The 25,082-nt window shown below is 50.1% G+C and overlaps 8 protein-coding genes across 8 annotated transcripts; 4 read left to right on the forward strand and 4 right to left on the reverse strand.

The window, feature by feature from the left end:
- Positions 1-651: 651 nt before the first annotated feature.
- Positions 652-4,422, forward strand: N7457_007040 (SNF2-related protein; the record flags this gene model as incomplete). Its single annotated transcript, XM_057178083.1, has 2 exons — positions 652-1,561; positions 1,616-4,422. The coding sequence occupies 2 exons, from the start codon at positions 652-654 to the stop codon at positions 4,420-4,422; spliced, it is 3,717 nt and encodes a 1,238-aa protein (XP_057029827.1).
- A 226-nt stretch (positions 4,423-4,648) lies between these two features.
- Positions 4,649-5,726, forward strand: N7457_007041 (ribosylnicotinamide kinase; the record flags this gene model as incomplete). The annotated part of the gene is made up of 2 exons (XM_057178084.1): positions 4,649-4,833; positions 4,967-5,726. 2 exons carry the CDS (start codon positions 4,649-4,651, stop codon positions 5,724-5,726), a joined length of 945 nt encoding a protein of 314 aa, XP_057029828.1.
- Positions 5,727-5,913: 187 nt separating this feature from the next.
- Positions 5,914-8,826, reverse strand: N7457_007042 (uncharacterized protein; the record flags this gene model as incomplete). Its single annotated transcript, XM_057178085.1, has 2 exons — positions 5,914-8,628; positions 8,716-8,826. The coding sequence occupies 2 exons, from the start codon at positions 8,824-8,826 to the stop codon at positions 5,914-5,916; spliced, it is 2,826 nt and encodes a 941-aa protein (XP_057029829.1).
- Positions 8,827-9,442: 616 nt separating this feature from the next.
- Positions 9,443-11,354, reverse strand: vosA (the record flags this gene model as incomplete). Its single annotated transcript, XM_057178086.1, has 10 exons — positions 9,443-9,709; positions 9,779-9,907; positions 9,967-10,306; positions 10,365-10,473; positions 10,528-10,574; positions 10,632-10,716; positions 10,782-10,927; positions 10,979-11,099; positions 11,149-11,216; positions 11,305-11,354. The coding sequence occupies 10 exons, from the start codon at positions 11,352-11,354 to the stop codon at positions 9,443-9,445; spliced, it is 1,362 nt and encodes a 453-aa protein (XP_057029830.1).
- A 5,142-nt stretch (positions 11,355-16,496) lies between these two features.
- Positions 16,497-20,514, reverse strand: N7457_007044 (uncharacterized protein; the record flags this gene model as incomplete). Its single annotated transcript, XM_057178087.1, has 7 exons — positions 16,497-18,184; positions 18,247-19,176; positions 19,240-19,287; positions 19,379-19,458; positions 19,529-20,266; positions 20,384-20,469; positions 20,512-20,514. 7 exons carry the CDS (start codon positions 20,512-20,514, stop codon positions 16,497-16,499), a joined length of 3,573 nt encoding a protein of 1,190 aa, XP_057029831.1.
- A 163-nt stretch (positions 20,515-20,677) lies between these two features.
- Positions 20,678-21,202, forward strand: N7457_007045 (NADH dehydrogenase [ubiquinone] 1 alpha subcomplex subunit 1; the record flags this gene model as incomplete). The annotated part of the gene is made up of 5 exons (XM_057178088.1): positions 20,678-20,725; positions 20,779-20,871; positions 20,942-20,945; positions 21,022-21,116; positions 21,182-21,202. The coding sequence occupies 5 exons, from the start codon at positions 20,678-20,680 to the stop codon at positions 21,200-21,202; spliced, it is 261 nt and encodes an 86-aa protein (XP_057029832.1).
- Positions 21,203-21,350: 148 nt separating this feature from the next.
- N7457_007046 (arylamine N-acetyltransferase family protein) lies at positions 21,351-22,422 on the reverse strand (the record flags this gene model as incomplete). The annotated part of the gene is made up of 3 exons (XM_057178089.1): positions 21,351-21,857; positions 21,916-21,961; positions 22,019-22,422. 3 exons carry the CDS (start codon positions 22,420-22,422, stop codon positions 21,351-21,353), a joined length of 957 nt encoding a protein of 318 aa, XP_057029833.1.
- Positions 22,423-23,816: 1,394 nt separating this feature from the next.
- On the forward strand, positions 23,817-24,820 carry N7457_007047 (RraA family protein; the record flags this gene model as incomplete). The annotated part of the gene is made up of 5 exons (XM_057178090.1): positions 23,817-23,873; positions 23,932-24,007; positions 24,065-24,414; positions 24,474-24,572; positions 24,650-24,820. 5 exons carry the CDS (start codon positions 23,817-23,819, stop codon positions 24,818-24,820), a joined length of 753 nt encoding a protein of 250 aa, XP_057029834.1.
- Positions 24,821-25,082: the final 262 nt, after the last annotated feature.

The following is a 25,082-nucleotide window of genomic DNA, read 5'->3' on the forward strand; positions in this document are numbered from 1 at the left end:
TGGATATTTAATTCATAATGAGATCGGTTTATCTGTAGATTTATGTATATGATCGGAGGAAAGGGGTGTTGTTCGAGGCGTAACGCTCGGACCTCTCTTTATCCACTCGGCCCCCGGATGTCAGTGCGGCTCTTCCGAGGCGGTGAAGGGGCGTGGAATTACAATCGAGGCTGCTGCCTGATTTCGGCCTGGTTTCAGACCGCTTTTGACACCGTGGAGATACTGTAAACAGTCCCCATAATTGAAGCCATTCCCACAACACAAATCCTCATTCTCACCTGTTTCCAGGCGCTGAGGCCCCATCGACTGCAATCAGGATGGCGTCAATGCCTACGAATTGCTGAATAGAGAAACTGAGATTGTAGAAATAGCTTCACGGCTGTGAAATAGCTTAGAATCTAGTGACATCAGGTTTTGCACTAATGGACATGAAAGGCGTCATCGTACCTATATTTGAAGGGAATATTGAACTTGGGTATTTGAATGGGTTGTATTTTAATTTTCTGCCGGCTCAAAATCAGGCACATCCAGGCAGGAACCCCCATTTTAATTCTATCCGACTCTTCGCCACTAGTCCCCTTCCCACTGCGAAGGTCGCCCTTTGGCCAGTTCCTTCACCCCGTTGTAAACCTGTATGTTCCTACGATAACCATGCCGGAAGACCAATACGCCTTCGGCCATTGCGGCAGGGCTCCAGTAGCCTCGGGTCACTTGCCATCGGAGGTTCCTCGAGGTTCCTCCCTTTCATCCAGTCCATATCAGCCAGTGAAAGTGGACCCTGAAGCTCAGGATGCGACAGGTGAACAACCTGCGCGTCATATTCCTCCGTCCAGTCCTCAGTGGCCAGAGAAGGTTGAGTTTGAGGTCGAAGAAGCGACGAATCAAACTGCTGGTATCTCAGTTCCAGCCGGTCATGTCGAGGATGCGACAGAAGCGACTCTCGACGCGTACATTCCAGCCGGCGTTTTGAGTAAATCCTCATTTACCACCGTTTACCCGGCATCAGAGGTAGCACTGCTGGAGCAGAATCAATGGATTCGCGCGCAATCTGTTGATAACAGTGACAATGTACAGATCTTTGTACTTCCAGACGCAGAGCGCTTGTCCGGCCCGCGCTCAGATAGGAAATCAAAAGCTACATCGGCTCTCAAACTCGTTATGTCGAAGATCGACAGCTCCCCGGAGGCATGGATTAGTCTGAAAAATGCCCACGGTGATCAACCCCTCAGTATCCCAATCAATGGTGAAGAGGATGAATCTTTATGGTACATATTCAATACACTGCGGGATCCCGATCCCAGCCTGCATGACATCAAAGACATTCACACTCAAGAAGCTATGGAAGATTTGCTGGAGGGTTCGGTGCTAGGTCTTGAAACGTCGCTTCATCGGTATCAGCGGAGATCTGCTGCGGTGATGGTTCAACGCGAGGCACAGCCGGCACTGGTGCTTGATCCGAGATTACAGGCGTGGAAGGGCCCGACTGGATTGGAGTTTTATTATGATAAAGTAGAGGGGAGCATTTTGAGGGAGAAGATAATGTATCCCGAGGCTTGTGGAGGTCAGTTTTCACTTGTGGAATCCTCGATGGACTAGGTATACTGACTGCCACTAGGGATTCTGGCAGAGTCCATGGGTTGCGGTAAGACTCTTATCAGTCTTGCAGTCATATTGGCTACACGGGGACATCTCCCCAAAACTCCAGTGGAGTATCAAACATTGACCAATCGTGTCCGAAACAAAACTGGAACATTAATGGACATGGCTGCTACTACTGCCGGTCGCTTTTCACTGCCCTGGAAGCAATTCTTTCAGAGACAGGAGAGCGAAGGGAAGTTTTACAACAATTGCGTCAAGGCCTGCGAGGCTGACAGGACTTCCTACTACATACCGCCTCTAGCCAAACACCAAAGCCGACATAGCTCGCCCTACGTACGGCCAGCCAAGCAAATCCGGCTTTGCTCGGGCACAATGGTTATTGTACCACTCAACTTGGTCGACCACTGGGAAAGTGAGATCGCCACTCACACTCGTGGACTGGAGGTTCTAGTTCTGCGGGAACCGTCGGACAAAACGCCATCAATGGATGAGTTGTTGAAATATGACATTGTTCTGTTCTCTAAAAATCGATTCGGGCAAGAGTCCCATAGCCGGAACAAAAATAAACCTAACTCGCCTATATTTGACCTTCACTGGCTGAGAGTCATTGTCGACGAAGGACATAACGTTGCCGGACGTGGAACAGTCTTAGTTAGCCTGCTGCAAGAGCTGTACGTGGAGCGCCGCTGGATCATTTCGGGAACACCTGCCCGTAGAATGTACGGGGTGGAACTTAACCGTGCTTCACAACAAACGAACACAAGCGATACTGAATCCTCATCCAGTGCACTCACCGCTGATGTCTTGGAAAGAGGCAAAAAGACAGGCAATGCCATCGAAGAAGAAATCAATGATGTGAATGGCTTGGGTCACATGGTGGCTGGTTTTTTCGACCTTAAGCCTTGGTCGAACAAGCGTGACGACTGGGCAAAGTACACAAGACTGAAGGATGAAGATGGGGTGCGTCGAAAAGCTTCATCTCTACGTGCGACCCTCCAAAGCCTTATTGTGCGACATCGGCTTGATGTGGTCCGTGAGGAGATCACTCTTCCGCCGATGTTTAACAAGGTGGTATACCTCAAGCCGACTTTCTACGACCGACTGTCTATCAACATATTCCTCTTTTCACTGGCAGTCAATGCCATTACATCCGAACGCACGGGTCCCGACTATATGTTTGATCCGAAAAACAAGAAAGATCTCAATGTGCTGATTGGAAACCTACGCCAGGCTGGATTCTGGTGGGTTGGTTCTGGTGATGATGTCCAAATTACAGTCAACATTGCTCGGGAATATCTGGACAAAAACCAAGAGAAGATGCCAGTAGCGGATCTCGAGCAATTAAGCCATGGAATCCAGATCGCACAGAAGGCACTGGGATGTTCTGCTTGGAATGAGTTCAACAATTTGCGAGAGCTTGGAGTCTTCGTTCGGGGATTTCCAGCGCATGCTCGCAGCCTATGGGCTCTTAATCCCACAGACACTGGCCACGAGCCTTTGCTCATGGGCATCAGCCAGGCCTCTAAAGCACAGGAATTCGTGAAGAATCATCTCCGCTCGTATGACCCGGCTGAAGGTCTTGCAGGATACGGCATCAAAATCCGCCGTGAACTAGCCAACCCCGATCACAAACTTGCTCACAGCGGTGCACCCGAGTCAGCTAATCCCCAAGCACAGCCCGTTACCCCAAATACCAAGTCCAAAAAGAAAAAACCTGCTAAGCACACGTTCAACAAGAAAATCATCCGCACCCTTCCAGATGATTCGCCCTTAAAACAAACACTGCTGGAGGGCGTGGCATCAGCCAAGCTTCGATACTTATTAGAAAAAGTGCTAGAATTCCAGAAAACAGAAAAAATCATCATCTTCTACGAAGACGACAATACAGCCATCTGGGTCGCCGAGGGCCTAGAATTAATAGCCGCCAACTTCCGTATCTACGCCAATAGTCAAAGTCTGAATTCCAAGCTCCGAGACGAATATCTCAACTTATTCCGCGAGTCTGAAGACATCCGCGTGTTACTCATGGATCTGAAACAAGCCTCGCACGGCCTTCACATCGCCCAAGCCTCACGAGTCTTCATCATAAACCCAATCTGGGAACCGAATATCGAGAGTCAAGCCATCGGCCGAGCCCATAGGATCGGGCAGACAAGACCAGTTCACGTTGAAACACTCGTTCTGGAAGGAACTATTGAAAAAGCAATGCTCCACCGACGCAAGGCAATGTCCGAGGCAGAGATCCAGCAGACGAAGAGTATGACGGATGATTCGACCATGAGTGATATTATCCGAAACGCGCCCTTTCTGCCAATGTTTGATGAGGCCTCGACGGCGATGGCATCGCTGGCTCGGCCGATTGGATTCTTTGATCGGCATTCATTGCCGATTCCTGATAGCGAGGCAGTATCATCAATTCCAGAAAAAAGGGATTCTGTCCGCAACGCGTTTAAGGAGATTTTGAAGCGGAGACAGCTTCCGGTTTCGTCGGATGCGGATTCGGATTCGGATTCGGCTGCAGTTGAGGAATGGCCACGAGTGAAGCGATCGAGACTTGGTTTCGCGGAGAATGTCCAGGTTATGAGTGATGGCCCTGTGGACATGGCTGCTGGGTCGTTACGCTCTCCCGAGTCGGATCTGGCTTCTAGTGCTGGAATACCTGTCTCTCAGCAGCTGGGACTTAGCAGTGTAGATCGTGCCCAGCCCGTGTGTCGTAGTATTCCACCTCTTGAATCAGTGGAATCTGCACCCACTTTGCCTTCTACGTCTAACGGTGAAGACAATGACGGCGATGAAAAATGGGTCTCGATATTCGGGCCATGATATGTCCTGATTTGCAAGTTTTTATGTTCCTCTTAGATTGATTTAGCGCAAATGATACCCATATTACCTCTTTCATCTTCTATAGCCCACAAATATATATAACTCGTCTGTATAAGAATGTCTCCAGATCTACGTCAACGCGATAAGATAAGCTTTCGCTCACAACCCCCGCGACATCAAGCATTCGAAGCTTTCCAATTCCCCAATCAGCCCAAAATCCCCCAACATGGCCTCCTCAGCACCAGCCCACGAGAAGGCCGTGATAATTGGTATTTCAGGACCCTCCAGCAGCGGCAAGACAACCCTCGCCCGCCTCCTCCAGCGTATATTCTGCGGGGTGAATCTGGACAAAACCACCCATCTAAACACATTCATAATCCACGAAGATGATTTCTACTTCCCAGATGACAAGTCCGTATCCCACAGAATCCCCATATCCTATATAAACCCAGTTCCCCCAAATCCCCAATCCAATCTACAAACCCTCACCCCTCCACCCATGAATGCAAATCATTCCGTTTCTTGCCAAACTAACAACCCCCAGAATCCCATACATGACAACGCCCAGCGGCACAAGGATCCAAGACTGGGATACCGCCGCCGCAATCGACATCCCCTTCCTCACGCAAGCGCTGACCTACGTCCGCGAAAATGGCACGCTGCCGCCGCGCCTGCGCAGCAAAGAAGACCAGAATTCGCAGACGGAGTCTGGGGTGTCTGATGCGGTTGTTGCGGAATTGCGGGGTGTTGCTGAGACGCGATTGAAGGGACGGATGGGGCCAACGATTGCGTTCCTGGAGGGGTTTTTGCTGTTCGCGCCGCCGGGGGAGGAGGGGCATGTGTTGCGGTCTGTGCATGAGGCGATCCAGTTGCATTTGTTTTTGCCGGCGGGGTATGGGGTTGTGAAGGAGAGGAGGGAGGGGAGGAGTGGGTATGTGACTGTTGGGCCGGCGCCGGAGCCGGTGGAGGGGGAAAGGGATGGTGTGCATGAGTCTGTGGTGGATTTGGAGGGGGAGGATGATCGGCCGCCGCAGAATTTCTGGGTTGATCCGCCGGGGTACGTGGATTATGTTGTTTGGCCGCGGTATGTGAGGGATCATGCTTGGTTGTTGGTTGCGGAGGGGGATGATGGGTGTGGGAGTCAGGAGTCGGAGGCGGATCTTGTTCGGAGGGTTGGGGATGGGACGAGGGTTAGGACTAATGTTGGGGTTGAGGTTGCGCCAGGAAGTGGGAGTGCTGGGATGGAAGCTGTTTTGAGATGGGCGGTTGAGTTGGTTTTGGACTATCATTTGGGTCGGGCGTAGGGATATACACTACATGTACGCATATGTCAAGGAGACCAGCGTACAAGTACATAAACAGGGAATTAAATCAATAGATATCTGTTTCATAACTGCTATCTGCTACCCGCAGTAATGGCTGCGCCTAGTTCTGTAATTTCTCATTCAATTTTCCCTCGTAAGGATACCGAGTGATCCCATCGTCAAAGGTTTAACCTCTCTCGATTGGTCCCCGCCATCCGAGAAAGTAGTCAATACGATCCCTCAGGGGCATTGGGACAGTATGGACCACGGTGTTTTCGACAATGGGTGTATCGGCAATGGGCATGCCGACAATGGGCGTGTCGACAATAGCCGGGTCAACGAAGGTGGTATCGGCAAGAGCATCGTTGACAATGGTGGCGTTCACTATCTGTTTGTTTTCATCTCCTGTCAACTCCAACCGAGAGTTGTTCCCAGCCAAGAGACCATCCAGTTCTGTCGCCAGCTCAGCAAAGGTGAGTGCTCTTGCGACGAAGCCATTTGAGTCATGGATACACACGTTCTGTTTTGGACATCGGGAGCGGACGATAATGGAATCAAGACGCGAACTATTATTGAGTAGCATGTACGACTGATATATGATGTGGACCGACGCCAGCAGAGTAAGCCAGTAGAAAAGGGACTCTATCAAAGACCACAGGCCCCATAGCACGCGTACAGCATAGTGCGGCTTCTTTGGGCTAGCAATCGGAGTCTCGGCGGCTGTAAGCTTGGCAACTATTTCCACTGGATCTGTAGGCTTGGCAATCGTAGACTGGGAGACTGAGACTTCGGGAGATGGGTTGCCAAAAGTTTTAAGCTTGCTGTCATGGACTTGACCCGATGAAAATATGGCTGGAGTTTCCGTGACTGAAGATTGGGCAACCGGAGAACCGAAGACTAGATTGCCAGCAAATGGATTCCCATTAAATTCATAGTTGTGAATGCAGATATCTTCACCCAGCAGGGAATTTGGAGCGAGAATCTCTGTAGCTAGGGGCCTAGACAACTCAGGCTCGGAACGATGGATGGCACCAGGCCGGGAACATGGAGCTTGAAATGAAGTCACAACCTTCTTATTCTCCAAGTAGACATGGCTGGGCTTGGTGTTAAACAGGGCATAATCCTCTTTGAGGGCATTCTCAACATCCAGGTTGCTTAACGTGCTTTTGATCCATGGCAGCCAGGTGACAGCCTTGTCTCGCGGAAGCGCAACTTCCCATGTCACCGTGAACATGCCCAGAGCCTGAGGAATGCTAATAATATCCATATGCGAGATTCCAACCCGGTCAGTCGATGCGGACTTTAGCCGAAGAATGTTCATCAAAGGCTTTTCGGCATCTAGGACGCCATCGAAGTAGCCTTCCGGGCCACCATGCACATCCAGATGGAACCTACACTTCTCTGCCCAGAAGTTGTGGTTGATGAGGTCAATGGAGCAAACTGCATTGTACTTAATGACATAGAGCGATGGGTCTCTGGCCTCTGCCATCTCCGCCTGAATGACCGTGTTGACTTTGTAGTCTTTGAGATATCCGTAGGATTTGGCATCGCACTTGCGGAAAGGGGCCACGAGGCTTTTCCCGCCGTCGAATTGGGCCATCAAACAGCTTTCTACCAGAGTATGTCTTTTGAAAGACGAAGTCACGAACTCCATTCCCTGGCCCGGCGGTGTTCGGAAGTAGAGATAGCCAGATTCGAATTGGGCAAGTCGAGGCAGTCCACTGATAACCAACTCCCACCAGTTGTTCGATTTTCCTCTCTGCAGCCTGATTTTGAGCATGATTCCGATTTTGTAGGTCGCAGGATGGACGTTGGGAGAAGTCTGCAGGTAAAGGATGCCATTATCCAAGACGAGCTTGGGGTCGTTCTTTGGGGCGAGTTTTGCGGATAAGAACCGCGGAAGATGCAACTGGGACTGATTGAGTTGATTGAACTCACGACTCGAGAATTTTGACGACGATCCGAGGGGGCTAAGAGAGTGAGGTAGGTCCTCGTTTTCCTCATCACTGCCATCAGTGTCAGGAAGGCTCCCGTTGCATACACGCAGAGAACTTGTATCACGGTTTCGCTGAAACAAATTTGCTTCGGTAAGCGGCTCGGTGCTGCTCATTTCAACCTTATTGGGGGGAGTTTCTGGATCGTGCCAAGCAGGAGTTTCATCGAGTATATTTTCGACCGTAGCTCTCTTGGCTTTCAATGGAAGAGGCTCGGATTGAACACTCGACAAGTCTGCCCTCGGCTCTCGAGCCGATGTCTCAGGCGACGTGGTATTCCCAGATGTCGCGCTGTGTCTGTGCAAATTGGCAGAACGGCGGGTGCTAATAGGAATAGAACTGCTAGTCTTGCCGGGTTTACTGGGGGTGCTAGGTGTGCTGGGGATGCTGGGAGTCTGCGATGGGGGCTTTTGTTGCGGCTGGGGGTCGATTGTAGTCATTGCAAGTTTGTGTCGGTTGCCATTGTACTCATCCTCGGGAGGAATCGAGTCGGGCAGGGAGGCAGTCTTGGCTGATCTTTTGCGAGGGTTGGGGGAAGTCGGGCTATCCGGACTGTCAACCTGGGTGTACATGGTCGAGATATCAACATCATGACGGGAGACACCCTGGGGAATATCAGATGCATCATCTTGGGTTGCTGCATAGTCAACCGGAAAGGTAGAGCCGTCATCTCGCGAACCATCATGCACAACAACACTCTCAGAATAGGAAGTGACGCGACCTGTGACCGAGTAGAGCTCAGTGTCGTCATTGTATTGGCTGGGCACCCGATTTTCCTTCTCTGGTGGGGTAGGGATATCGGAATCGGGGATGTCAGCCTTCAAATAGATGGCTTCCTTTGGGCCACGGGTAACATTCGGCGACTGGGCGTTGAGAATTGGTAGATTAAGGTTGGGACGGGTCCAGGCCTATAGTTTAGTCCAGGACTACAGTCAGTAACAAAATCCCAGGAAAAGAGTCGAGAGTCGCCTGATTGCTCATTGTTTTCTGGTTACCTCCATGGATATTGTGATGGACACTGGTTCCTCCGGATCGCCATTCCAGTCGCACCACACGTCGAGGGTGCTGAAGGGGCTGTCGTCGAGATTGATAGTGGACTGTTCCATGGTGAATGGAATTCGAGATGAAACAGGATGGGTAAAGGGAGAACAGGATCGAGGGGGGCAAGGACGGAGATGAAGAAGAGGAAGGGAAGAAGTGAGGAAGGGAAGAAGAGAAGAAGGGAAGAAGTGAAGAAGTGAAGAGTGTCGCGAAGAGAGATGAGAGAGAAGGTGTCCCAAGTTGGAAGGAGCAGAGCAAATACAAATCAGGAAGGTACGAATCAGAAAGGTACGTCAAGAAATGGCATTTCCTCCTCATACATCATCAATTAAAAAGAGAAAAGTATAGAAAAAAAGGCGAAGCAGCACTTGCAAATAGCCAGTGAGACTGCGTAAAAAGGGCCTGTATGTACAAGAAGGGCTTAAGAATAGTCTCACTTTTCTCCCAATCCCATGAAAGAACCTTGGAAAGACCTCCCTCCCCTTTTATGATCCGCCGCCAGCGCCTGTAATAATAAAATCCCTTTAGCCATCCAGTTAGAGCATCAAGCATAACAAAAAGTAAAATAGAGAGAAAAAAAAGATAATCAAACACTCCTCCCAGTCTAATCCAGGCAGAAGAATAAAGAAAAGAGAACATAGTGCCAGACCGTCGAGGCCGGGGCAAACGACGTCAAGCATATCATTGAGGAGTTCCACTCGAAGAACCCGGGTGATCAAAGGCTGTTGGGCCGGCCACGGAGCCAAATCGATCGCCTTCGTTGACCATCTGAGATGGAAGAATCGGGGTATTCGTCTGAGGGGTCTGCTCGAAATAACCTCGCGCGGCCCCATTGGTTCCCTGGGGGTAATCGCGATTTCGCTGTAAAGGAGGAAGTATAGTCGAGCTAGGGGGGTAACCGGACCGGGCATATCCCTGAGCCATCATCGCTCCAGTCGAATCCGGGGTCTGTCTCGGGTCCAAAATCCTTAGCTAGGGTCTTCCACACTCTCACTGGTTCGCAGAGGGGTGTCGTACAGGAGTGCCAGGCTGGTTCATTGCCATCAATTGTCCTACTGCAGCCTGCTGTTGCTGGCTGGATCGGCTTTGGCCGGAAGGATCGGGGATCTGGGACATAGGAGCTGATGCTTGCATGCCCGGATACATCTATCCACCGTCAGCCCAAAAGGAGGCCCCCGAAATTCATCAGGAAGAGGAATACGAACCGCTGAATAATCAGGTACCACCTGCCCGGTGGCATAACTTTGCATGGCAGGCGTTTGGTAAGTTGCTGGTTGACCAGCATAGATGGCAGCTGTGGGCTGGCTATAGGGATCCATTTGACGAGCCATCCGGCCATCCGCTTCATAAAGGCCCTGTTGTCTGCCATAGTCGATCGAGGTACGATGACGCTTGACTGGCGGCTGCTGGCCGTAATACGCGTATTCCCGGGCCGTCGGCGGATACCCCCCATAGCTAGACGCCGGAGGAATTTGAACCGACTGACGCTCTGGCGATCGAGTAGGGACCGGCTGATGGTACTCGTCCGGTCGATTGGCGCGTTTTCTGCGACTGTCAGTCATACGTTTCGGATTACTCAAGAAAAAAACTCCCTGGTACATACAACATAGTTCGAGGCTCCTTGCGGATGCGCAATTTCACGCCTTGATCAGCAAATGAGCGGGAGAGGAAGGTTGACTCCATCATTCCGGGAAAGCTCTTGGGAGGAGACACTACAAGCTTGTCAGAGATTCACTGTGCTGGCGCTCTCGACCACTCCTTCTCACCTGTGAACCGCTCCGAAATAATGGTCTTCAAGTAACAAACTTGCTCTCTGTCAGTTCTTTGTTAGCTCCCGGACTCAGACTCGGCCGCCGACCGTGCCACTCACTTTCGCATCTCGAACAGGGTGAACTTGAGACGAAAGTCGCCCTCAATCTTCACCGAGAGATCGCCGAAAACAAAGAACCCGCCATCTAGAAAAAAAGAAAAATGGGTCAGTGAACGAGCCCCATCACGTTCAGGTCAAGCCAGAACTGACCACTGTTGTCCATGTCCTTCAACCGGTGAAGGGAAGAGACCAGGGTGCCTGCTAACGCAGTCGATGGTGCGACGGGTACAGGGCGCTCTTCCGTTGCATCGTAGAGGCTGCAGCACATGAAATAGTAAGGGCTTTGCAGGTAGTGCCTGCGCCAAGTCAGCTACCGGCGCCAAGCTGGGGTCAAATTTGACACTTACTGTGCGAGGTAAGTACCTTCCTCTCGCACTCGGAGCTGGACAATCGGGGGCGGATCGATCGGTTTGCGCTCTGCAGGCGCCGTTAGACCTAACTTGCTGTACCCCAGCTCGGGCCCCGTCTCTAGAGCGGGCATGGAGCTAGAGGAACCAGGAAGAGAGCTCCCACATACCTTTTTCCTTGCCCCCCGCCACGCGGGCCCGATTGGGCTGCTGGCGAATGGTCAAGTCAAAGTCAGAACTGGTGTTGTTCAACATGGTCAGTGGGAATCCCTGGACGACCGCGTAAGAGTTGCGACCCTGTCGAAGTAGACAGACAAACGACTCACCCCTGAGCTTCGCGCGAGAGAGAGGGGTCGGAAAATGTCGCTGCACTCATCAAGACGGGAAGTCACAGACAAGGCGGAAAAGGTGGAGAGAACCCAGTCCCAGGTTCGGAGGGTTGCTTGGAGAGATGACAGTGAACCAGGTACGGGAGTCCTCGGGAATACAGAAGACCAGGTAGAAGTGATCTGTGGTTTTACAGAGTAAAGAGTGGAAGAAGGGAAAGAACGGGTCTTTGGACCGAAAGAAATCCAGAAGATAAGGACAGGCTGGGAGAGAACCCTGGACGAGTCACGATGTCGTCGGAGAGGGGTGGCAGCTGTAGTGGGGTAATGGCTTTTTTTTTTTTTCGCGAAGACTTCAAGCTACCATGGAAAGAGACAAAATGAAGGACAAAGGTGCCGGAAGAGAAGAGAAGAGAGAGTCGTCCGGATGACGAAAACGGAGTGGTGTCGTCAGTTTGCAAGCGGACAGAGCCAACCGAGACAAGAAACCTTAAGCTGTTCGGATCTGTAGAACGGGGTAGCACTCTAGACGTTAACACATCTAAAGACTTTATTAATGCCCTGAAAGATTTGATGCTGAATTCCCTGGGAAAAAAATTCTAAAAAATCAATTGGACCACAGTCTTCCAATCCTCTGTCTCCTGAACAAATCAGAGTCCAGAGTTCGCCGCACAAAAAAAATAATAAAAAAAAATGTCGAACTAACCTAATGGATTCTCCAGTATAATCTTTTTCTTTCGTTCTTTTTTTGATTTTGAGGGGGCCAAAAAAAAGAGAGAGAAAAAAATTATATTCCAGGAAATCAAGACCGAAATCCCTTTTATACCACAGTAGCAATCTCTTCAGGACGAGAGCAGCTGAGGTGGAGCTCCTCTAACAAGAGTGAAACCGTTGGAAAAAATAGAAACCAAAAAAAAAGAGGATTTAGGCCCGTCGACGGAAAAAAAAAAAGAAAAAAATAATAGAAAAAAATAATAAAAAAAAAAGTGGAATGGGTTCAGCTGCCCACGGTCGAGGAGGCAAATGGTGATCCGGATTGGCAGTCACTAGAGCTTTTTTTTTCCCTCTTTCTTGATGAAGGCTAACCGCTAGTCCGCTAGTCCGCGTCTGTTTTCTTTGTGATTCAAACCCACAAGGTTGGCGCCGGCTATGCAGGTGATCAGACCCGGTTTTTTTTTTTTGCTGGACGCAAAAGAGCTGTCTAAACGCCAGGTGGACTCGGGCCCTGTGGTCCGGCGTCTAAGCATTCCAGTCAAAAGTGGAGATATGCACGATCAAGCCGCATCGCCTATGTCCGGGGCTGCGCTTGTGTCTCCACACTTCAATCCTGGAAAGCATCAGCAAAGATGTCTCGAGATATCAAAATAGTTCCCTTTGGTGACCATCTGACTCCCAACACCGAGCGCGGTTATAGATGCCGGCCAACATTGGGAAGGGGGATCAACCTTGGTTCACGATTGCCATTATGTCATCCCGAACCAAAGAATTGACTCCCCGGGTGCCTGCAGGTCCGAGGCTCCCACGGTCGCTTGACCACTTCCCTCACATGGGTAACGAACCAGAAATCCAAGGTCGGGACAGTACCTTTTTCTTGTCACCGGCTCCTCCTATACCCTCGCCAATATCTCAAGATCGTGAGGTCTTGAATTGCGGGGTTGCGTGGATCACTCGAAATTGGGAACGTCGAAGCTCGAATTGAACGGACACAATCGATGCGTCGAAGACACCGCTCAGGCACAGTCACAGATCGGTAGAACGATTGAAGGGGCCAACGGGGAGATGATCCCAGAGAAATCGCGCGCAGTGATGCGTAGCAAAGCCCGAGAGCGCTGGTCGAGCACCTTATTTCGAACTGAGACGACGAAGCGATACATGCCGGGACATGATATGACAGTGGGAAGAGGGAAATAGGGTCGGGGCAAAGGGGCAAAAAATTTAAGGTAAGCAACAATAGCGCAGGAACCAAGAGTGGACGACAAAGGCGTTTAAGGGGGGCCGGAAGGCATAATACACCCACGAACAACACACCACAGCCCAGCACGTATTGCTTTCCTAGTGATGCATCATATTTCTCAAAAGCAGCGGAAGCCCGAGAGTGCATGCAAGCTACTGTATGTCGACCACAGGTGGAGGCCAGTGCCGACACTGGTTGGTTCTATCAGCCGGAAATCCCTCGATCAAGCTATGCGGCGGGGACATACAGTTGGTCTTACCGTGCGATCGGGGCATGCATCAGCCCAGAAAAGACAAATCAATAAAGCGTGGGGTGGGGCAGTCCTGCATTGTGCATATCAGGCGTTCGTCATGGTTCAAAAAAGACCGGAAGTTCTAGGATGGACTACGGGGGCTGCTTTGCGCCACACTCGCTGACCCTCCATTTGCGGCTGAGGATGTACGGTACTTTTTTTTCCCCCAACTCCTTTTCGGCCACCTTCCTGGTTGGTCTCCGGCTGTGCGTACAGGTGGATCTCATGTCCTAGGGCGTTAGTTACGGCGTCTCCCCTAGGAACTTGCATCTGATACTCTTTAGACATGGCCGCTCGTCCTGGGTTGTCATTTGGCAAACATCCCAGATCCCAGCTTGCATGCAGATAAGTTAGTCTGGGGTTCAGGCTGGAGGGGCCATCCTCGCAATCGTCGCTCGTCAACATGTGACATGGGAAGCTGCAGGTACAGTTGGCTATGACAAGCATCACTGTCACAGTTCAGCCATAGGCCCGGCCATATGGGACCTATCTCCGCATTGGGGGAACATGATCACAGCGATCATATGCAAGGGTGAGGGACCAGGAAGCAATCTCAATCAGAGGGTGGCAATCAACCCCGGCAAAGTTCCCCCGACATTGATATTTGCAGCGAGAAGTATTCCCTCGGCAAATGGTTGGACTCGATGGGACCCGCTGGTGGTGGCTTTCCGAGGCAGCACCCAATTTCCGAGCACATCATCTGCAGTCCGCTACATTTGTGGAAATCGATGAGTCCAGGCTGACAAAAAAAGGGGACCGAATAAGGAAAAGGATAAAGTGAGGGGATGGAACGCACAGGATAGCGATATCATTTGCCCGTTCGATTGGGTCGAAACTAACATTGCGTTATGCCCGGGCGACAGTTCCTGGAAATGCAGTTGATAGGCCCGAAAAATACTCACGGCTCTACTCCGTAGATGCACATCATTATGCGACAAGCAAGCCCCAGAGCACGACCTGTCACTTTCCTTTTTTGACTTCCGGGTCTCCGCTCCCGTGCCAGGGGAGAAATCAGAAGTCGCAAGTTTCTTGGTCAAGGCGGGGAAAGCCACCACTTCCTCTGTCGGGGTGTCATGGTCTCGGTTATCGGAACCAGCAATGACATGTCCAGACTTGGGGGGTAGATGGACGAAGGAGGGGGCGACCTCAGTGCTAACAAGTAGAGGAAAGCGAGAAGAGAAAGGAAAGAAAAGAAAGTTCAAGTGCGGAAACAAACGAGAAAAAAAAATAATAATGACCGCCAACGAAGCGAAATTTTTTCCCATTTTTTTTTCTCCAATTTAAAAGTACAACACACACCCTGGCCAAAATCCACTGCGGCCCCGGTTGGAAAAAAAACTGGGAACTGTTAGTGTCGGGGTTGTAGTCCTCACAGTTGTAATAATAGGACAAAAGGAAGCTAAAGAGGGCGTGGAGAACCCCCCAAACAATGAACCCCTGTTCGGTACGCTATGAACTGGCAGAGGGGAGAGACAGGACACGGGATGGAAAGGCGCTTATTGACTACTGTAGGGGGGGGCCGGGATAAAGATTTTTTTTTTCCCTTAGGCTCACTCGGTGAGAAAGTGGACGAAAAAGAAGATCTCATTCAACAAAGACCAACTCACTCTAATATACGGAGTAGAGGCCTGCATAATCTGACAGCCGGGTCTCCATCCAGAACCAGCGGATGAGAGCTGCTAGGGGGCGCTACTATGTTTATGCTTAAATACTGGCTCTACAATGGTTCCATGGTGGTTTGGGGCCCGTTCCATGGTTGTGTTTCCTCCTGACAGCTGTTGGCGCCTTGACCGCCGATCTTTTGTCGATCGCTTACTTTTTGTCGGGACTATAGATTGATTACGCTACATTTCTGTCCTGTGAGATGTGTGCTTTCGTATTCTTTCTGATCTGTATGATTTGTAAATAAATTCTATCCAGCTGATGTCACAGTGTCCCAACCCAAATCTTACCTTAAAAGAGGGTTGGTTTTGAAATTTTCCGGTGGCTGCCACATCGATATGGACTCATCATTTAGGGATAGTAGGGCTTAAGAATTATGACTCGATCTCTTGTGGGTTTTTCCCCCCTCCCCCCACCCCTTTAAATTAAATCTTGTGCAAGGACAATCCTGGAAATGTGGTATGGAGTACGGAATATTCCGTGGCCAGTTCCTCCCCGGGTCCTCATGCATATCCCCTCCCCCTTGATGGAACACCTCAGATAAGCCGCAGATCCAGCCCTAAAGCGAGTAAGAACTACACTTTGATTCTTTATATACGGGGTAGAACAGCCAATAACCGGGGTTGTGGATGATCATTGGTCCAATCTTGTAGGTATCAGTACATTTGTTTATCTCATTTTTCGAATTGTGGCGTTTGTTACTGATTGAATATCTCCAACAGAATCCTGCGCGACATGACACTATTCCTACATACATGTAGACAGATCGTATCCAACGCCCAAGCCCACTCCGCAGGTATATCTTCATACGCCAGAGGGAACAAAACTACTAATGGATACATTGACAGAAGGTATGCTAATCACACGCTGTACTCATTCCTTGCAACTAGATAGAAGGGAAAGAGGAAGAGAAAAGAAAATTCCCAGATAAAAGACACCAGACACCCCCCGTCCTTGCTCCTTGCTGGATGAAATCTCTGAAAAAGCGGCTAGTAGTAAATGACCAAAGGAGAATCGACTAGTACCGCGCGACACATCGAATATGTCCGTCGCGCCCCGGGACGACCACGTAAAGTAACGTGGTTTTGAAGAAAAGAAAATTGAGGAAGAATATTAAATCGAACGATGGGGGACACGTGAAAGAAAAAGAAGAGAAGAGAAGAGGGAAGGGTAAAAAAGAAAATCAGAAATCTCGTTAAACAAACGCCCTGTCCACATGCGTAACTGACTTTGCAGGCGAAAAAAAAAACTTGGTCCCTCCTCAAATCATGAGTCTGAAGATTATCATGTCTGCATCACGACATCCCCATCCACCTCGTATTCGGCGTCAATCTCTGCGTCTGCATCTGCATCGGCGTCCGCGTCAGCGTCCGCGTCAATGCCATTGATATTGGCCACAGCCTTTTGGTCTTCACCCTTGCTTGGTGACTTGGAAGCCGACCCTGGATCAGCAGGGATCACGACATGAACTTTCTCAACTAAAGCCTTGCGATTGACCGATCCCGGCGTCTTGGGATTGTCATTTGGTCGACGGGGAACTGCTCTATCTGGCGATTGCGAGGTAGCCTTTGTGTTCTTCTCAGGGGTCTTTGGGGCTTCCTTATCCTCGGAGGGCTCCAACTTTGAAGCATGTATGCCATTAGTTTTGATCGCTTCCTCCGGAATATTGTCACCGTTGACACCCTCTGGTGCCTTTTCGGTTATCTCAGCAGCTGCTTCGAGGATAGGAGCGACATTTTCGGCATCTTCATCAACAATGGCTTCTTCCTCAACAGTCTCACTATGCTCCACTTCAAGACCATTAACCTGGTTAGGCATCGCCTCAGCTGCGGGCGAGTCCGTGAGGATGGAGCTTCTTCCGCGGCGAATGCTGCTGCCTCCGGGTGTGAGCATTGCCAGCCCAGAGGGTCGTCGAGGAGTGTTGCGGCCACCATTGCGAGCAGCCATCGGTGTGGTTGACGTGCTATTCACTTTGCTGCTACCAGACGGACGACCAGGTTTGCGTTTGGGGGGTGCAGCGGGAGGCACAGGAGGCCAAAGTTCGAACCGGGAGGGTGGGATCCCAGCTGCAGGGTTTGGAATTTCGGGCGGTTCAGGGTTGCCTACTGCTGGGTGGTGGGGGATATTAGGTAGCAGGGCCATTCTAGAAGGCGGTCCAGCAGATTCTGCAAGACCATCTCCATTTATCCCGCTCATGCGAGCATCGCGCTCATATTCTGACGGTTTTGCTTCCATTTCATCGTCTTCTTCATCTGGATCGTCTCGAGGGGCAACGGTGTGTAGGGGAGCACGATCGAAATGGGACTGGTTGCTACGACCCATGATGTATGGTGTCCAGAGCAGCGCATCTGGATTGAGCTGGACGTAGCCCTTGCTTTCCCAGCCGCTGATGACTTCATTGTAGTACTTATGATCGAGACGGATCGCATAAGTCTTAGTGATGGGATCCCGCACAAGAGCTCGAAGTCCTTCCAAGGCAGATACAATGTCATCCGCCGTCATTCCAGTGCGATCAGAGAGATCTGCGATGCTGACAGGCCTCTTCAAATCACGAAGTTGGTATGATAAGATCAGTCGCCAATAGTTCCGGTACGACACCAGACCCATGTCGGAAAGAGGCTTTTCGGGCGATCCATTCTTGCCTTCGATGCGCGTAAGTAGATATGAAAAGTCAATGAGGAGGTTGCCGTAGCCTTTGCGTTGATGAATGGGTAGAGTGAGAATGCAGGAGACGTTGTTCGCTGAACTTGGACGTTTTTCTTTACTGAAGTAGCCAACAAAATGGCAGCCCAGATCATCGTATTCAGTCATGACATAGAATAAGAAGGGCTCGACATCGTAGTAAAGAGTCTTAGAGCCAAGGAAGAGTTTTGCGAGAAGGCAAAGATTTTGACAATAGACTGGGTTCTTGCGTCCATCAACCTCGAATATTGAGATTGATCGGTCCCGATAAATCTCGTCGCCGGGGGATGCTTCGCAGGGCATTTTAGTTTATGGCGCCAGGCGACATAGTCTGAATTCATGTACTTGAGACAGAACTCGCAAATGTATAGAACGCGATTGCGGCTGTATTCCTCCGGATAGGGCGCTGCATACCAGGTTTCGATCTCGTAGCCACCAAAGTTGATGGATTTGATTTTTGAAGGAGGACCAGAAACCTTTTGTGATGCATGCGGAGTTGCTTCGCCATTGAGCTCTGCATCTCTCACTTTTTGCTGCCATTCGTCTTCGGCCTTCAGGCGAGCTTGTTCGAATCGATCACGGTCAGATTGAGTAGGGAGAGTCCTGGAGGTATCCTGCTCGACTTCGGACAGAATTCCTCCATATGGTTTTGATTTGGCGTCATCGCTTTCGAACAAAGTCATGGAGTTGTAGGATACTGGGGGGAGAGGGACAAAGTGTGCCTGGGGTTCTGGGGCCACGGGTGGCGGCTTGGGTGCTTTCTTTTTCTTGCGTTGGGATCTCATTTGAGACCCTGTTATTTGAGACATTTTCGCTTCGTCCAGCCGGAATCCAATGATCAATTTCCCAAACTGCTTGTTTACCACGCGGCAGTGCGCTCGGTCCACGGCACGAGTGCGTCGGACGCGTACAGAACGTGTCCGAGCAGGAGAGAAATTATCGCCGTCGCCAATTGCCTCCCCGCCCTCTGAGGCTGCAAGATTCAAGGCTGGGTGATCGGGGCGGAAGGACGTTTGTCGAAGTCTTTTTCGAAGTACAGGTGTATGTTCTTCTGCTTCAATCGATGAAGCTTTTCGTTTTCGTAGCGATCGTGAGCTGTTGAGGATCTCGTCGTTGACGCCTGTGTCGAAAATAGAATGGAAACCTTCGTCATGTGTACCAGCGTGCGCAGGCAAAAGCTCTTTAGGGAGCACCGCGGCCCCGGTTGCCATTTCTGTCGCCGAGATTGCTATCGTGTCAGGCTGCAGATTGTTCTCAACGCAACCGGGACACCTCCATGGATCTGAGTGTTGCGACGTCAATAAAATTCATCGGAGGGGAAAACGGTAGCCATGTGCCTACATACCTTCCGTGTCATCAAATGCTTCTTGTTCACGAGCGCATTGGCGATGAGCTGTTGAGTCGCCAAGTTAGTGAGTGTCCGACCTAATCGGGCTAAGCTTTTCAATTTGCTCAGTCCCCCCGTCAAATAGAGTGAAACATACAGTGATCACCACAAACAATGCAAGTAAGCCACTCCTCAAAATCTTCACTCGGGTCGTGTTCCTCGTCTTGGCTGCAAAACCTATAGGTCCGTGGTTAGTACCCACACATCCTAATTTGCGCCTATTGCAAGCTTGAGGTCTTCTACTTACACGCAATTTGCGCGACTGCGAATATCGGTGTCAACATCCTCACGATCATTGCTCTCAGCCTCCCAATCTTCGACTTCTGACTCATGATCACTCGAGTCAGATTCTGAGGCGTCACGGTCATTTGCCTCAAACCCGGGGTCGGCATCCGCGTCGGCTGTCTCAGACTCAGCATATTCCTCTTCGGAGACCGCATCTTCATCTGGCAGCTTGACAGCCCCAACAGGTTCAGCTTCATCATTGTCCTCATCTTCTTCTCCATTCAACTCATTGGCGCTTGAGTTCTTTCCATCTGCTGCGGCATCTGGACCATCTTCATCAACTTCCCCTGTGTATGCTCGGTGGACAGCATCTTGGAGTTGCTGGTCCATTTCGTACAAGTCCGTCTCATCTTCTCCCTCCGCATCTAGGTCGCTGTCGGCCGGGTCCACAGGCGGGTCGAGTTTGCCCGGTTCATCATTTGCTGGCGGCACCGTCGCCGCCATAGTGTAAGCTACCGCCACCGCCAGGTTGAGCACAACCGTGCCGTTTTTATGCGCACAGGCAGACTGGGTATTCCTATTTGTGAAATAACGTTGAACCGATCCGGTTACTGAAGCACCCCGCTGACGTCGGCGCTGATCCGGGGTCGCATCTGGATCAAAGGCGGGTTCGAGACAAGCTGGAGTAACGCCGAAGACTTGCAATAAGCCACACACCGTTTGGGATTGAGCTTCAAAGTCCCTAGGCGCAAAGTGGAAGCTAAACAAACAAGAGGTGTCAGTCCGCCGCCGGTGGCTCGAGCATCGCAAACGCGTCGCAAAACCAACGATACTCACCCCAAAGAATACCAGTGCAATCACTAATTTAAAAGCGTACCAGACGCGTCGGAAGACAGTCCATACACCTGGGTCTGTCTCTTTAATAATCGAATGCGATCCGCTGCGGCCTTCACGCCCCTTGTCCTGTGAGTGTCGTTGCAGCACGCTGACTCAGCACCGCTAAACCATTTTGGGTGGGGGAGACCTCAAGTCCGTCGCTGTACGAAGAGACACTCCCCTCCACACTCTCCGCGATTTATCCACTCTCGTCAGTCCGTGAGAGGCTCTACGGCTTTTGATTCTACCCCGGCACCTCTGTCCAATTACCTACACACATATACAACCGCACATCATGGGTGTTCCTTTCGAGGCTCTGCTTCCCTATGGGATTATCATTGGCGTACGTACCATTGGTCAATATCTTCCAGGGCTATAGCTCACCAATTGCTACAGATGTTCGGTGTCACTGGCTATGGCCTTCACTTTGTCAAGCGCTTTGCCAACGACGGCAAGAAGGCGCGCTGGAACCGTGACCTGTGGGATAGAGTAAGTTATTTCCATCCTTGTCGGCTGCGGTCGGAACTTGCATGGAATACAATGGCTAACAGATTCACAGCAAAGTAAGTGATTCACAACTTCTCGAATGACAGAAACCACCCTAGCGAAATATTTGAGACTTACCATAGCCAATAATAGTGATGGAGCGCGACCAGCGGATCACAGGTTCACTCCGCGGACAGTCCAGCAACCACCAAGCACCCACCGGCTTCGAAGTCAGCAACCCTTGGAAGGTAGGAATCATATACTCTGTGTCCCTCGCAATATCAGATCCTGAAATACTGACCCCAAACCCCAGATCGAGAGCCGGATCTACTAGTTTCAAAAATTGCAACCTCTTTTCCTTTACGTTCAATGTCTGCGCCTTCCTTGTTTCGTGACCATACATATCCACTGCAATTTTTCTAGAAACGGTGTACCATATCTTTCTTATCTCTCTTGGTTCTCCTCGTAGTCTGCTGAGTCGCCTACTTGAGCTCTGAGGTCCGTCCTCGAATCCCTTGAATCTCACTCTCACGGAGGTGCATATCGAAATACTTTGCCAGAGCCTTGACACGGTCATCCTCAGTCTCCAGCACCTGCAAGATCTCCGTTTGCCCACGCAATCTCTGCTTAACTTCTTTGCCAGACATCACGCATTGACCGATGATCTCAGTGCCACTTTGGTTCATGATCATTCGCACACAGAAAAAGACCTTAGTAAACCAGCTGGTTCGGCTCTGGCTGACAGAGAAGTTCATGATACCGAAATCTTGAGGCAGGAACTCCTCATCGGAAAAGCAGATCTGTGGAATCCAGTTGCTCTCGGGGTTATATCTTGTCTGGTAAATCCAGATCTTTCGGTTTGGATCCGTAAACTCGACAATATTTTCTCGCACAAGGCGCATTTCGGATGGAGCAATAGCTGTAGCAGTAGTGCCCTCTCGAAGTAATAGTGGAGCAGTGGCACCATTGTTTCCAAAGCCAACATCAACCTGTTCGTTTGTCTGAGCTTGGTCCATGCGCCAGGATCAGCCGAGATTCATTACTTACCATGTACTTCTCCCCGCCAATAATCACAATCAAAATCATGTGTCCACTTTACAGGATCAACGGTATTAGCTTGGCCGGAGAGCTAGTCCATCAGAGAACTTACAATGCCGTAAATAACCCGATATCCTCTCCTCCCGCCGCCGCATGGCTGACTCTACCTCCAGTGGCATAAACAAGGTATCCCAATGACCGCAACACAATGAAAAAAATTCCCGTATTCTCCATGCAGTACCCATCCAGCTGCCGTTCTACCAGCTTCTCGAACAGAATGTCCGGGTTCAAAGAGATAGTATGATGGTGCGAGTAATGCAGCCCCGAGTTTCCCCAGGGAATGGCAGTAAGATGCCATCTCTGCAGATCACATAGCGTAGCAAGGGCATCTTTTTGAATTTCCTGGCGGACATGCTGGAGAAGATTGCTGTCGGATTGGGCGGTTTTGGAGTATCCGATACGCTTCAAGTATGACTCCAATTGTTGATCGGTGTATGTGGGCTTGGGAGATGCCATGGTATGCTGTTTGGCTTCTGTAATCGCCGAAGAAAGTATATAACGTCTATGTCTAAGAAAATGAAGAGAAGCAAGAGAAGTGAATTTGAGGATTGGAATGATTCTACTCCAGCTTTGGGCTGCAGGCCTCGTCCAGCCAAATTTGATGACCAATATCAAACCCCACACTTTCCCCCTCACTTCGACACGGCCTCCAGCACGGCAGTTGCTGCATTAACTTGCACTCGGATATTATTAGACTTAGTCGGGATATTCATGTTAGCCCTGGACTTTCTCAATAACCTCTCCACATCTAGGTCATCGTACATAGCGGTTCTGGTGGTCTATGGTTCAATTGGTTCGGGGGTGGTGCCAAAACGCCAAAGCTGACAACTCTGGGAGCACGATCCGAGTAAACCGGTCTGTACCTGAGACCTTTAAATCTTAGCTCTTTGTGATGACCTGTTTTTCGTTGGTGGCTGGGCCGGGGACTCGCCAGGGCATTCCTATCATCGGATATAGGCTCGATTCTTACAGGCCAACCCGGCGAGATATATATGGAAGAATTGGGAGGTTATGACCAATATTACTCTGTCGCACTATGCAAGAATGGTACCTGGGAATCTCTCTTTTATGCGGCATTGAAACTGCCATTGGGAAACACTCAAAACGAATCCTCCAACGTAGACAGCAGTCAAGACATATAAAGCCGTGCCGAGTACATATTATTGAGACTGAAAGTTGCTATGGATATTATCTACAGAGTTTATACTCCGCATCCCCGCATATCTTTGTGGATAGACCTATAGGCTCATTCGATGTTAGCAGGGGCGAAGCTACCTAATGTCCGCCTTATATTCAGGGGTGGGTCAATCCTCACAGTCAGCGTCACTTGGCAATGGAAGTGGTGAGTCCCGAGGTCAATCATCTGCTTGTGAACAAAATCTAGGCCTATTTTCCTCGAGGATATCACCAATATATCATTCCTAACATCAACTAACTACCCCACATGTCCTCAAAGAACAACTATGTAATCCTCAGGATCACCTCGGCTATCATCGCAACTCTCTTGCGAGGGTCTACACGACCCTTCAGAGAATTGGGGACTCGAATCGTAGATCAAACGTAAAAATATGAATATATATTATACCCAATACTTCCCAAATAAACAACAAGGCCGTGGAACGTGCCTTTCGAAGATCTGAGATATAGATCTCCGATGATGTATTCCTCCGATATCCGGACGGACGGACATGTGCTTCGACTGATTAGCGAATGGGCCTTTCGTCGCATTTATATTGATTCTCATCTAACTTCTGCTTTTCACTCCGAGCATCAAACCTTACATATCCACACTAATCCAGCAGCACAGGAGCACATCGCCCCTCCAACCGCAAACCCCCGCATCTGACACAATGGCTACACTAAACGAGCAACTTGCGACATTGATCGAGAACTACTCACCCTGCGATGTAAACAACGATAGCCCATTTATAACCTGTTAGCCAGTACATCTAACATCCCGAATAGGTATCAGACGCCCTCATCAAACTACAAAAGACACCCGAGGGCAGCACAGCAAGAGCAGGTTATCTTGCAGATCTAGGTAATTTCCCAAACTCGCCAATGTATAGCCTCATATCCATTAACGTATATCCCTCAGTCCCATTTTCTCCCATAACAGGACGAAATGAAACAATGTCCAAGATTGCCGCCCCAGCAACTACATTCAAGTTTCTTGCTAAAGAAGCCAGCCCGCCATCAATCGCAACAGAAAATCCCGAAAAGCATGGGTTTCCTCCCGGTAAGCACTGGGTGGATCATGTTGGCGCGTATCAAGCGTCGGATCCCTCCGGTGCTGGATCTATTGTCGTCATTGAGCAGCCTGAGGACCAGTACTGCGCTGTGACGGGTGGGATCATGGCAACTCGGATGAAAGCCCTTGGTATCAAAGCTACGGTTGTGGGCGGCCGGGTTAGGGATTTGAAGGAATTACAGGCGACTGGACTTCCGGTTTGTGGTACTATCCCCTGCTTCTGGATAGCGTGACTGATTATGTTTGGTGCTGGTAGATCTGGGCGCGCGCTGCTTCTACGGTTGGGACCAATGCTGAGGCGAAGGCTGGGGCTCGTGATGTGCCGATTTCTATTGGGGGTGTTACCGTTTCTCCTGTGAGTTCCGAGTCCCGTGGTGTCTCTTGGTTGCTTTATGGTGGGATTTAAAGTCTAATATGTATGGTGCGTTATAGGGAGATATTATCTTTTGTGACCCATTGGAGGGAGTGGTGGCCATTCCTCGCGAGCTTCTTGGTCAGGTGCTTGATCTCATGCCTGCGTTGACAAAGATGGATGACCAGGCGAAGGAGGCTGTTGCGCAGGGAATGAGTGTCACTGATGCTTTCAAGAAGTTCCGCTCATAGACAGCTTGGAGTTGAGTGTATATGGCTAGCTTGCATATAAAGCGAGATAACCGGAAAATCCTTGTACAAACAAACATCTGGACATATCGTAAGGAATCTACGGCAACGGTTGTATCAAAGTTAAGCAAATATACAGAACAGTTGTAGGTGAGTCAAATCGTATAGCATTCGAGGTATTCAATACATAACAAGAAATCTGTGTATCCAAAGAAGAAGAAAAGGGCCTAAAGGCCAAATCGCTGTGCAAATGTACAAGTGAAAC

The sequence above is a fragment of the Penicillium paradoxum genome (assembly GCF_028828445.1).
Source record: "Penicillium paradoxum strain IBT 22861 chromosome Unknown utg000006l_segment0_segment0, whole genome shotgun sequence".
Classification (NCBI taxonomy): Eukaryota; Fungi; Ascomycota; class Eurotiomycetes; order Eurotiales; family Aspergillaceae; genus Penicillium; species Penicillium paradoxum.